General features: G+C 35.6%; 1 protein-coding gene across 1 annotated transcript in view; it reads left to right on the forward strand.

Moving 5' to 3' along the window:
• Positions 1 to 13718, forward strand: part of IL1RAPL2 (interleukin 1 receptor accessory protein like 2) — a 546035-nt gene that overhangs the window by 500740 nt on the left and 31577 nt on the right. Inside the window, exon 6 of the mRNA XM_004285240.3 lies at positions 1953 to 2082. Coding sequence (XP_004285288.2) covers positions 1953 to 2082 — 130 coding nt within the window. The remainder of the gene's footprint in view (positions 1 to 1952; positions 2083 to 13718) is intronic.

A 13718-nucleotide genomic window follows, 5' to 3' on the forward strand; every position in this document is an offset into this window, starting at 1 on the left:
GGGATCCTTATAATAATGTTTATCACAGTCTCTGGATCTTTTGCCATCTAGGTTGACATTCTGTAATACCTTTAGTTTCATGGGAATGAAGAGCAGTAAGGCATAAAAAGACCCTGTGTTTGGGTTTAGAGAACACAGGGCCTGCTTGGATGAATCACACCTACTCTAGAATCTGGGAAATATTTATAGAGCATTGATAAGAAAAGGATATTACCCCATAGGCACTCATAAGTAAAAGAAGGACATGAGATTGGCAGGATCAAAATGAACAGTTATCTATCTCATTACATATATAGAATTATGCCTCAAACTTGACTTTTTGAAAGACCAAGCCTTGGAAGGAAAACACAACCATGCTAAATTTGGATGGGACTTGCACGTTCACCAAGCACTTTTGTAGATATTGTCTTATCTGAGCATCCAAAGTATTATTACCATCCGTATTACATATATGAGAAATCAGTTTGTAAAAGGTTAGGTAATGTACCCAGGGCCAGAGAGTCTACTTTTTAATGATAAATCCAAAACAAGGGCCCACATCTCTTAGCTATACAAGGCTGTCTTCCATTTTTTAGACAAGTTTGTATCACAAAACACATGTTCAAAGAAACAATGAATAACCTTGTTTCAGATTAGCATGACATATATGAAAGACTGTTGATATCAAAGCTTTTGAGAGTAATTGAATGATCCCAAAGGTCCATGACAAGTCATTTGCTGAGAGAGAAATTTACACTATAAAAAGACCAATATTTGGTAGCACTTATTGTGGTTAAGCCCAGCCTATCACCCAGCATCCATATGTCTATGAGGTTTTCTTAATTTCCACAGTCTCAATGTAGACCCTAACTCCAATTAAAATTGTTTCTTGGTGAAAATGGTCCTCAAAGCAAGCCATCTGCTAGTTATGGTGATTAAATAGAAAGGTTCCCAAAAAGTAATGGTTCTTAGAACATGGAAGTTTTGGATCAATTTAAGAATAGAAAGGAGAAATTTTACACAGCTCAGAGTTATAATGGGAACAATTTCACCATGTACTATACAAGGAAAAAAATATTTTTGAAATTGCTTTATCTAGTGCTCCAACCAGGGCAAAAATTACATGTTATAGAGAAAATGATATGTTATATTATGATTTATGAATTAGGGGATTCCTTTGTCAGAAATGTCAAGATTGTACTCTCTATACCATTCTTCCCTTACTGATGTACTTTGTAAGAAGAAAATAAAATCAACGCCAGCAAAAAAAATTGCTTATATATTTGATGATAAATTCATAATTAAAACAAAGTTTTTAGCTATAATCACCAAGATGCATAGTAAAAAACTGCAGTATTGCCTAGAATTATTTAAGTTCTGTAGGTGACACAAGGAATATCGAAGATATGGTTAGACTGAGTTTTCACTGCATGTACTTTCTATAGATATTCTTATAATTATAAAATTCTTATTTGATTTTAATTATCCAATTTTTCTCAGAATATACAATAATCAGAATTAACAAAATTTCTCTATGCAATCTTAGTAATAGTGGATAGTCTATTATATATTTTCTCACAAATCAAAAATTAACTTATACTTTGATTAATGTTAACTTCAAAAGTAAGTCCAAGTAAGCAGTTATTAATATGCTCAAAAAAGGAAAATAAAAGAGGGTTCCTTCCATATGATTCTTTCATATTAGTTCCTAGGAGGGAGGCAGTAAAAATAAGCAGTTCTAAAAACTTAGTAACTTTCTTTACTTTCTCATTTTTGATAATATATTGAATTTTAAAATTTCCCAGAGGCCCTTGTAACTATTTTAAAATGTTCTCATTTGCAGTGATAAGGTGATTGGAAGAAGAGTTATAAATGGGTCACTTCTGAGTTTTCCTTTGGATGTTAAATGGTCCTTTTCTGTCTTCCAATGATAACCAGAGCCATTTGCTCATTTTTTTCTCTGTCATTCTCAGGTAAGCCTCTGAACATCCCTTGCAAAGCATTCTTTGGATTCAGTGGAGAGTCCGGACCAATGATCTACTGGATGAAAGGGGAGAAGTTTATTGAGGAACTGGCAGGTCACATTAGAGAAGGTGAAATAAGGTACAGAACTTGAATTGCTTACTTTTCTTTGCTGTGTTTGCAGTTAAGCAATGGAACATCCTAGAAGAGCTTCTGCCTGGGATTTTAATTGCAACTCCAAATCATTCCATTTTCTAAAAGCTGATCTGGTGGAGAGAATGAGGCTGACTGTCTTAAGAAATGCTAATGTATAAGCTTCCAATATAAGGAAGTTTTCTCAGGTTCTAAGAATATACCATGGGGTATAATGATTCCCTCAAAGCTGCCTAAGCAAATTCCTTTAAGGTTTCAAAGCTTAGGCCACTGTTTCTCTAGTCCCAGCAAAGATCCAAACTTTGTAGGTGACTCTTCAGACCACAGGGCAAATGCTCATTTACTCCCTGGGAACAGACAACTTTCATATGTCATAAGTATAAAGCTGTGGTGGCAGTAGTAAGCCAGTACTCGCCAAAATAACTGTTGACTCTTGTTGAATAGTGTTTCTTTTTCCCAGTACCCACTGCTCATCCTGAAAGTGACTTTCAGGTTAGTACCTCCCTAGACCTCTTTTCACTTTCCTGTTACACAGATACCTCCCTGGTATATAGATATCTATTCTATTGGTTTTCTAATCCTATGTATATAACCACATTGTACAAATAAGAGATAGGTAATTTTTTCTACCTCAGTCTATGGGGTTACTCTTTGATTTCAGAAATGGTGATATATAATGTACTTTTCTCACTCCAATAGGAATTGGGACCCCTCCCCCTCCACCGCTATTAAGAATCATGAAATAGAAATCAAACCAGTATTTCAGTGCAACTAATGTTAAAATGTGTTCTTTTATTTTTCTTATTAAATATAGAGCAGTTTAAAAGAAAAATATACACATTATATTATTTACTATGATTAGGTATAATTTATAATAACTACCATGACAGTTTTTCTTCATGTGTCCATGTAATAACTCCCCCCTAGGGGTACATATCTTTGAGGGTCTATGAACCCCCTGAGAGTTTATGCAAAATATTCTCTATATGAGCATATTTCTAGGAAGAAAAGTACATGAAAATGTACCTGACACCATTAGTCATCGGGGAAAGATAAATCAAAACCATGTGATAATATTGGGTCGGCCAAAAAGTTCGTTCGGGATTTTCTGTAAGATGGTATGGAAAACCCCAACAAATTTTTGGCCAATACTTCATACTCACTAGGATGGCTATAATCAAAATGTCAGATTACAACAAGTGCTGACGAGGATGCAGAGAAATTGGAACCCTCATACACTTCTGGTGGGAGTGTAAAATGGTGCAGCCACTTTCTGCAATTCCTCAAATGGTTAAACAAAGAGTTATCAGCAATTCCCTTCCTAGGTATATAACCAAGAGAAATCAAAACATATATCCACACAAAAACTTGTATATAAATGTTCACAGTAGCATTATTCATAATAGACAATAGGTGGAAACAGCCTAAATGACCATTAACTGATGCATGGATAAATAAAATGTGATGTATTCATGCAGTGGAATAGTGTTTAGCCATATAAAGGAATAAATGAGATCGTGATACACACTACAACATGGATGAACCTTGAAAACATTCTCAGTGAAAGAAGTCAGTGACAAAAGACCACATATTATATGATTTCATTTATATGAAATGCCTAGAATAGGCCAATCTATAGAGACAAAAGTATACTAGTATTTGCTTAGAGCTGGGAGAATGGAGCGATAAGGGTAAGTACCTAGAGTATATGGGTAAGTTTTATGGAGTGGGTTTTGGTGTGCTGGATACAATATTGTAATCTAAAATGCATTATTTTAAAGTGTACAATTCAGTAACATTTAATACATTCACAATGTTGTGCAACCACCACCACTATCTAGTTCTAGAAATTTTTCATCACCCCAAGAAGAATCTCTATGCCCTTTGAGTCTAAGGCTTCTTTTGGAGGTGATGAAAATGTTACAAAATTGACTGTGCTGATGGTTGCACATACTTGTGAATATACTAAAAAACAGTGAATTGTGCATTTTAAATGGATGAATTGTATGGTATGTAAATGATATCTCAATAAAGCTATTTTTTAAAAAATACTTCTAACTGATTGCCTGACATAAAAAGATACTCAGAAAAAAATAATCAGTATACTACTTACAAATATTTCTTAACTATTAATTCCCATTTAATCTTTAAGGTTCCTAATAGGTATCACTTTATTAGCCAATTTCAAGTTAAGGTTTATGAAATTAATGCAAATGAATTTATATTAACTTATTTCAGAAGATACATGTTTAGAATTATTCTCAATATATCTGCCTGTAAAAGACTTTAAGGGTCACTCGTCATTTTTCAGAGAAAGAAACTGGTCCCCAAACAGCCAGTGGTAGGTACAGTGGTACAAAGAAGCAAAATTTCCACTACCAAAAAGCTCAGAGCTATGTTTAATGATCAAAGGTAGTAGTTATATGAGCCTAAGATAATTATTTCCCTTTTCCTATACATGACTAATTGGATTTTTAAAAAAATAAACAGGTTTATTGGCACATAATTGACATACAATAAACACACAATTTAGAGTGTATAATCTGTAAGGGCTGATTGATATATGTATCCACCTATGAAACCATCATCATAATGAAGATAATGAACATATAAATTACCCACAAGTTTCCTGGTGCTCCTTGCTAATGCCCCCCTCCTGCCCTTCTTTCAAAACAACACTTATCTTTCTGTCACTATAAATCAGTTTGCATTTTATAGAGTTTTATATAAATGGAATCATGCAGTACGTGCTCTTTTATTGTCTGGATTATTTCACTAAACACAATTATTTTGAGATTCATCTGTCTTGTTACAAGTATCAGTAGTTCATTCTTTTTTTTTATTGCTCAGTATTATTCCATTATATGGATATAAACAATTTGGTTATCCATTCACTTGTTGATTGACATTTGGGTTGTTTCCAGTTTGAGGGCTATTACAGATAAAGCTGCTATGAACATACATGTATGCATCTTTGCATGCATATATATTTCCTTTATTCCTGGATAAATGTCTAGACATGGAATGGATGAATTTGATAGTAAGTGTACATTTAACTGTTTTAGTTCCTTTTAAAGCTTTTTTAAAAAAATCTTTACTTTTTAGAATAATTTTAGATTTACATAAAAATTGTAAAGATAGTGTCTTATTCTGTTCGGCTGCTATAAATTTCATAGACTGGGTGGGTTAAACAACAAATATTTATTTCTCACAGTTCTAGAGATTGGGAAGTCCAAAATCAAGGCACCAGCAGACTCAATGGCTGATGTGAGCTCACTTCCTGGTTGATAGATGGCCATTTTCTTACTCTACCCTCAGTGTCCTCACATGGCAAAAGAGGCAGTTTTTCTTGTTATTAACATCTTAAGTTACTATGGTACATTTGTTACAATTAAAGAACCAAAATTGATACGTTATTATTAACTAAAGTCAATACTTCATTCAAATGGCCTTAGTTTTTACTTACTGTCTTTTTTTTTTCTCCAGGATTATCTGACTTTTTAAGAATCTTCCAAACTATACTCCAAAGTGGTTATACCATTTTACAAAAGAAAAGTTAGGCCATGCTGCTGCTCCAGCAGCAAATGATTAGAGTGGTGGGAGACAAAGCACACATATGTGAAACAGTTTAATCCAGTCCCAGCCACTGTATTAGGTGCCAAATGAGTCACCCAGATATTAAAGCGCTATAGGAAGTCAAACTTTCAGGATTTGCAAAACATCATTGTTTACTGGATTCTGTTAGATCCTCTTTCTCTACCATCTGCAACCCTTCCAGTAACAAAGGGTGCATACCTATATTTTTGCAGGGGAGGAAAGTAACATAGAATTTGTTTTGAAAATTTCACAAAACCTTACTAGCTAACTAGAGACACTTTCAGAGAAGTGCAAACAAAGAGGCAGGAATTCCTGGCCAAGAGAAACATATAGTTGGCCATTTTGTAATATTAATTGTATGATCTATGATCTATTTGGGAGCTTGTGTGGGTGTGGGAATTCATTCAGGCTATGGCCATTTATGCTAACACACGAGTTAATTACTAGATTCTGTTTTCTAGCTTCCAAAAGCAATGTCCTTGAAACAAGATTTTTACACAGTATGGTGGATTGGAACAAATCTGGTAGTTTCATCGAAAACAAAGTTGCTAATCATATCATTAGTTCAATCAAGAAAAGATCTGCATTCTTTCATAGCCCACATATATTCTCCAAAGGGAACAGTTCTGACAGCAGAATGCTGAAGATGTGAAGTAGAGGATTCCTCTCAAAATCATTTCTGGAAACAAAATTTCCTTCTGAATGCATAGCTCTCCCAAAGGGTATTGTATTTACTTCATATTTTAATTGAATCACAACTCTTGTGTTGTGCACATATGTCAGAAGTGCACTGCCCAGTAGATCTAAGAAGTGGGGATGTAAATTAATTGCTCTTAAGAAGTTAACTTATGGAGAAGCTGCTGCAGAGGCAATGGATCTGGCAAGACGACTGACCATGCTGCCTAGGTTCTCCATTTCCTGGGCAGCAGCTTGATCCTAGAAGTATGTGTTGTACCTTTTTATCTCTTAGTATTGCCCCAGAGGAATAGAAGACTTTGAAGAAAAAATCTACCTAAGGGTAGATTAGTGCAGCCTAATCTATAGTCAGTGCAGCCTCTGTATTCAGCAGTTCCCTTGCATTTTTTTTTTGTTTGTTTGTTTGTTTTTTTTTGCGGTACGCGGGCCCCTCACCGCTGTGGCCTCTCCCACCGCGGAGCACAGGCTCCGGACGCGCAGGCCCAGCGGCCATGGCTCACGGGCCCAGCCGCTCCGCGGCACGTGGGATCCTCCCGGACCGGGGCACGAACCCGCGTCCCCCGCATCGGCAGGCAGACTCCCAACCACTGCACCACCAGGGAAGCCCCCCCTTGCAGTTTGACTAGCAGATTTGATCGAATCCTGACCAGGGTTTTGGAGTTCTTATTTGTTTGTTCTCTGGGTTACTTTGACCACCATGGTTCCTTGTATCTCCTTACTTGCAACCTGCTGCCAAAGTACTCAAACTCCACTCTGGGCATACAGATTCTCCTTTATCTCCCTTTAGGCAGAAATTTGGCATAGCCCTACCAAAGTCCATGATGTTTTAAGAGACTGAGCCCTAAGGAAATTTGAACCCAAATGTAGCATCCAATCACAACTGCCAGCCTATCCCATACAACTGCATCGCAGCATTTCCACTGACTCCAAAAGATGTCATCTGTGGGGATGTTAAGGGAATTTTGCATGTGCAGTAGCATAAGCTACAGTTGTGCAAATCTGGTTATTTTTATCTACCATTTTAAAGTCCTTGCAACAAGCTGCTCTCTACAAGCTCTACCATGTCTATTCAGAGAAGTCAAATTATTATTTGGAGGAGACACAGTGGAAACTATCCTTAGGAGAGGACTTCCTAATTTCTGTCCCTCTGTTTAAACTTAATGGGAACGGCTTGCAAAGTGGGGTAAGAGAGTTCATGAACAGGAGTAGTCTTTGGGTATGAGCATTCTAGCAAGACCAACCCAGTTCCACACCTTTACAGACCTTCCTTTTAATTAATCTTAACAGAGGCTTGAGAATTTTTTTAAAAAAATTACAGTGAGGTACATATTCCACAGTGTTAATAAAAAATGCCAGAGAAACTGAACTAATCCTATTAAACAAGAAATAATAGTCCTTAAGCTTCCCTGCAGGGTTGTGAATTGCATCTGATAGTCGATGGAGACTGCATGAATTTCAGTGCAATTGCTTTGCCCCAATGGAGAGTAATTTTCGATTATAAATCTCACTTTACAAATCTCCCTATCAATAGCTAATGTTTTTCCCCCAGCCAATACCATAAAGCAAGTTTACCAAATCTTGTATAATTCTTGACCTGAAAAACATATTCAATTTATCTTAAGGCTTTTCAGACAAGCTTCTTAAAATGCAAATAATTTAATTTACTTTCAATTCCTAAAAGGCTACAAGTTGAATATGGGCTTTGTTCACTTGTAAGTTTTGTTTTTTTCACTCCTGCTTCTACCACTTTCCAGCCTTCTGTTTCCATCCCTTTACCTTAACATACCTTTCTTGAGTAAGTGAAATGCTCTTGATAAAGAAGGGAATGTGATACAGGTATGAAAAGATTTTATTCTTAAAATAGGGTGAGTCTATGTTAAAGATCCAAAATAACCTATTAATATCTCACCAATTTAAACAAATAATATGGAGCTGGGAATATTAATTTTTCCCCAGGAAGGCCAAGGCAAAATGATGAGCTCTGCTTTGGCAGCTTCCCACCATGCTTTTTCAGTGCCTTGAAACACCCAACCTGCTCTGGCTGCCCCAAAATTGAACTAAAAACATAACAAAACAATCCCCTAACACACACATAATCTCTTGTTTTCTCCCACTCTCAGGTCATCCCACTGGAAGGAGGAATATTGATTGATCACTTTGCCTTGACTTAAATAATTTTCAAAACTCATCATATATATATATGTAAGTGTAGATATTGTAAGTCATAAGGAGTCTTCAATGGAAAAGTAAACTTCATAAGCAGCATAGTTTTACCTAAGGGCAGCCTTAATGACCATTTATCTGAAGGATGATTTTTGGAGGAGTGGTGACTCTACTATCCACAGTTCCACTTCCACAGTGGGTCTTAGCCTTGACGTATGCATAAAATATTTAAAGGCTACCTAAGACATATTTGTTATCTCTCTTCATTTACTGAGCAGATTATAGATGCCTAGTCTCAAATATGGTGTTTTCTATTGTAAGCTGCTCGAGACAAGCAACTATAGTTAGTAAATAATAATTCCTCCATGTTTCTATGCTACACAGTACGTTGCAAAAACATTTTGACATCCTAAATTACATTGGATTTTTATGATAACCATCTGAGATAAATCATATCAGTTTATTTTACAGATTAAAAAATCTGAGGTTTAGTGACTGAGGAAGAGCTGTCCTTGGGCAGTTGATTCATAGTTCCAGTGGAGCTACATTGACTTTATCAGAACACAGCTAGCAAGAATCATCAATTCTCAGAATGATCTGTTGTAGTCCACATTTAGGATATAAAGAGTCAAAACCTGCCCAGGACTGAAAGAGTAAAAAATCAGTTGGGACTGAGAATAAGCAGCCCAGCTATTAATCAGGCTGGGAGGACAGACAGATAAAACCAGCTGCAAAGTTAACAGAAAATACTGTTTCTTCCAAGGTCATGCAGCAGTTGTATAATGCCATAATGACCCCCACCTCTTTGGAGTGACTACTGTTTTCTTACCAGTGATGCCCAGACCTGCTTTGCTATTTTCATATTACTGGGAATACCCAATTAGTAAACCACCTCCACCTCATGACAGTACACAATTCCTAGTCAATCCTCCCCCCCATACCACCAACTGCCTCAGAAGTTGCAATCAATCCAGAACTTATTTCTGCTTCTTTACACCATCCTCAGAATCTTTAGTGGGAACCCAAATGTTACAAAAGATGCTTTTTTCTTCTCTTCAATCAAGAAACAATCCACAGTTCCTCTGGAGCGTTCCTTCCACAGTGTATTCAGTCAACAAATCTGATTGTGTCAGCCTACGGGCTTGATCCTGGTCTTTGATTAATAAGGCTTTAACAGGAATTTTTTTAAAAAGCAAATGACACTATAATAAAGATTTTGTTTCCTTAAGAGGGTTTTTAAAAACTGTCTCCTATTATTGATGTTCTCAATCATTATTCCTGGATAATGATTACTCATACTCAGAATAAAGACCCAGAGACTTGCAAGATACCTAGTCGTCAAAGGAGGATTCAGTTTGGTTTCAGGGACTATTTACAGTTAATGGAAACTGGAACAGCACATACAACTCAACATCAAAAAAACAAAGAACCCAATTAAAAATGAGCAGAAGACCTGAATAAACATTTTTCCAAAGAGGAAATGCAGAAGGCCAACAGGCACATGAAAAGATGCTAAACATCGCTAATCATCAGGGAAATGCAAATCAAAACCAAAATGAGAGATCACCTCACACCTGTCAGAATGGTTCTCATCAAAAAGAACACAAATAACAAATGTTGGAGAGGATGTGGAGGAAAGGGTACCCTAGTACACTGTTGGTGGGATTGTAAATGGGTGCAGCCACTGTAGAAAACAGTATGGAAGTTCCTCAAAAAACTAAAAATAGAACTACCATATGTTCCAAGAATTACAAGCTTTCATTTTATTTTATTTTGTTTTATTTATTTTTTATTTTGGGGGGAATCCAATCTCTTTGCTCTATTTCATTTTTGATTTTTAAAAAATTCCATCTTTATTGAAGTATGATTGACAAATAAAAATTGTATATATTTAATGTATACAATGTGATGTTTTGGTATATGTATACATTGTGAAATGATTACCACAATAAACTAATTAACATATCCATCACCACACAGTTATCATTTTTGTGTGTGTATGGTGAAAACACTTGAGATTACTCTCCTCTCAAATTTCAAGGATACAGTACAGTGTTGTTAACTATAGTCACCATGCTGCACATTAGGTTTCCAGAACTTATTATCTTACAACTGAAAGTTTGTACTCTTTGACCAGCAATTCCCCATTTCATCTACCAACCAGCATCTCCCTATTTCTTCCACCCTCCAGCTCCTGGTAACCACCATTCTGTCACTATTAGTTTGGCTTGTCTAGAGTTCATATATAAGTAATATTATACAGTATTTTTCAGTATTTTTCATTCTCTGTCTGACTTATTTGACTTAATATTCTCCAGGTTCCCCTACGTTGTCATAAATTGCAAGATTTTCTTTTCTTTTCTTTTTTGAGACTGAATAATATTTCATTGTACACATAAACCATATATTCTTTTTCCATTCATCTACTGATGGACACAAGTTGTTTCCACATCTTGCCTATTATGAATAATGCTAAATTGAGCGTGAGAGTACAAATATCTTTTTGAGATCTTGATTTCATTTCCTTTGATATATACCCAGAAGCGGGATTGCTGGATCATATGGTAGTTCCATTTTTAGTTTTTGGAAGAATCTCTGTACTCTTTTCCACAATGGCTGCACCAAATTGCATTCCCACAATTAGTATACAGTGTTCCCTTTTCTCCACATTCTTGCCAACGGATATTAACCCGTTATCAGATATATGGTTTGCAAATATTTTCTCCCATTCTGCAGGTTACATTTTCACTCTCATTTTATTTTATTGAGGTATAATTGACATATACCATTATATTAGTTAAGCTCACATAGTTAACATAGTTAACTCTTTTATTAATGTGGTGAGAATGCTTAAGATCTAATCTCAGCAACGTTCATGTATAAAATACATGTTACTAACTATAGTCACCATGCTGTATATTAGATCCTCAGAACTTCTTATAACTGCTTTTATTGCTATTATTATTTTAAACAAACTGTTACCAGTTAGATCAATTATGAATAGGAAAAATAAAATATTTTTTCTTTATTTATTCCTTCTCTAACACTCTTCCTTTCATTATGTAGATCCAAATTTCTGACCTATATCATTTTCATTTTCTCTTAAGAGGTTCTTTTAACATTTCTTGCAAGACAGGTATACTGACAACAAATTCCCTCAGTTTTTATTTGTCTGAAAAAGTCTTTATTTTTTCCTTCACATTTGAAGGATAAATGGATACAGTATTCTAGGTTGGTAGTAATTTTCTTTCAACACTTTCAATATTTCACTCCACTCTCTTCTTGCTTACATAGTTTCTAAAGAGAAGTCTGATGTATTTCTTATTCTTATTCCTCTATAGCTAAGCTTTTTCCTCTGAATTCTTTTAAGATTTTCTCTCATTTTTTCACTTTATACAGTTAGAATATGATGCATCAAGGTGTAACTTTTCTAATTTTCACTCTGCTTGGTATTCTCTGAACTTCTGCATCTGTGGTCTGGTATCTTTGGAAAATTCTCAGTTATTACTACTTCAAATATTTCCATTGTTCCTTTCTCTTTTGGTATTTAGATTACATGTATGTTATGCCTTTTGTAGTTATACCTCAGGTGTTCAATGTTTTGTCCCTTTTTTTTGCCATGCTCTTTTCTCTTTGTGTTTCAATTTAGGAAATTTCTGTTGATTGTCTTCAGGATCACTGATTCTTTGGCCACGTCCAGTCTGTTAATGGCCCATGAAAGCCACTCTTTATTTCTATTACAGTGTTTTTATTTCTAGCATTTCCTTCTGAGCCTTTCTTAGAATTTCCATCTCTCTGGTTATGCTACCAAGCTATTGATTTATGTTGTTCACTTTTTCCATTTGAGCCTTTAACATATTAATAATGGTTATTTTATATTCCCATTCTGATAATTCTCTGCCATACCTGAATATGGTTCTGACACTTGCATTGTCTTTTCAGACTTTCTTTTTAACATGCCTTATCATTTTTTGATTGAAATCCAGATGTGATGTATCAGATAAAAGGAACTGAAGTAAATAGGTCTTTATTGTGAGATTTTATGTTTATGTGGCTAGGAGTTAGGCTGTGTTTACTGTTTTCTGTAGTCGTAGGTGTAAGAGGCTAAAATTTCCTATAATGTACTTGTTTATGTCTCCACTGTTTCTTTCAGTTTTCCTAGAGACTGCTTCTTAAATAAGGTCTGAGCTTTGCAGGTTTTTCAGCTGAAAACCTTTGTAATCATACAGGAGCTTGATTGGTGTGGTGGTAAGTATTCTATAATCCTATGGTAAAGTCTTAGTCTTTCAATGAACCTGTACCTTCAGGCTGTGACCTTTACAAGTATTCCTCAGCTTTCCTCCTTTTCTTAGATGAGACAGGAAGGCTTGAGGAGGCTGGAGTTGGATATTTCTCTTCCCCCAGTTTCGGTAAAACCCAAGTAATTTAGGTTCTGCTAAAGAGTTTCACTTGAGGGCGTGCCTTTGTTAAGAAGAAAGAGTGCTCTGGGCTCATTTCAAGATAGTTGCTTTTCCCCTTCCTGTGCCAAAAGCATAAAGGATTCTCTGATCTTCACCCTGAAACTCTGGACAGGCTCTTGGAAGCAAAACTCATGAAAGTACAGGGCACCCCTAAGATTAGATCCCATGGAGTTTTGTTTTTTTTTTTAACTCTCAATCTAGTCCATATTGGGCCTACAGTGACTCATCAATTACATTTTAAGTGTTTTTATTCATGCTGATTCCTGCTCCTGGGTTTCTGCTCCCAGTACACTGTGATTCTCAGTTATTGTCTAGCTATCTCAAATTTAGGGGGCAGGAGTTTGCCCTGTGACCTCAATTCTCTGATGGATCTACGAAAAGTTGTTGACTTTTATTTTGTTTGCTTTTTCTCTTGTAAGGATGAGAGTGACAACTTCTAAACATTTTCTAGTATTACTTTTTAATAATAGGTCTTAACAATAAAACTTTTGAAACTAGTGATTTCTGTCACCTGAATTTAGTATTTTTTATTTTGCCAGTGTTCACTGTTGCCTATAACTTGCCTTCAATATTAATCCTTGGAATGAGATACTTCTGAAGTTATTTGAAGTATATCCCAAGACCCCCTTATTTGTATCCTCCATTCCAAAACCAGTCCCTTCAGTGTCTCTCTTTCAAACATTTTGCAAAAACCTGTTCCTATCTTCC

This window comes from Orcinus orca, chromosome X (assembly GCF_937001465.1).
Source record: "Orcinus orca chromosome X, mOrcOrc1.1, whole genome shotgun sequence".
NCBI lineage: Eukaryota > Metazoa > Chordata > Mammalia > Artiodactyla > Delphinidae > Orcinus > Orcinus orca.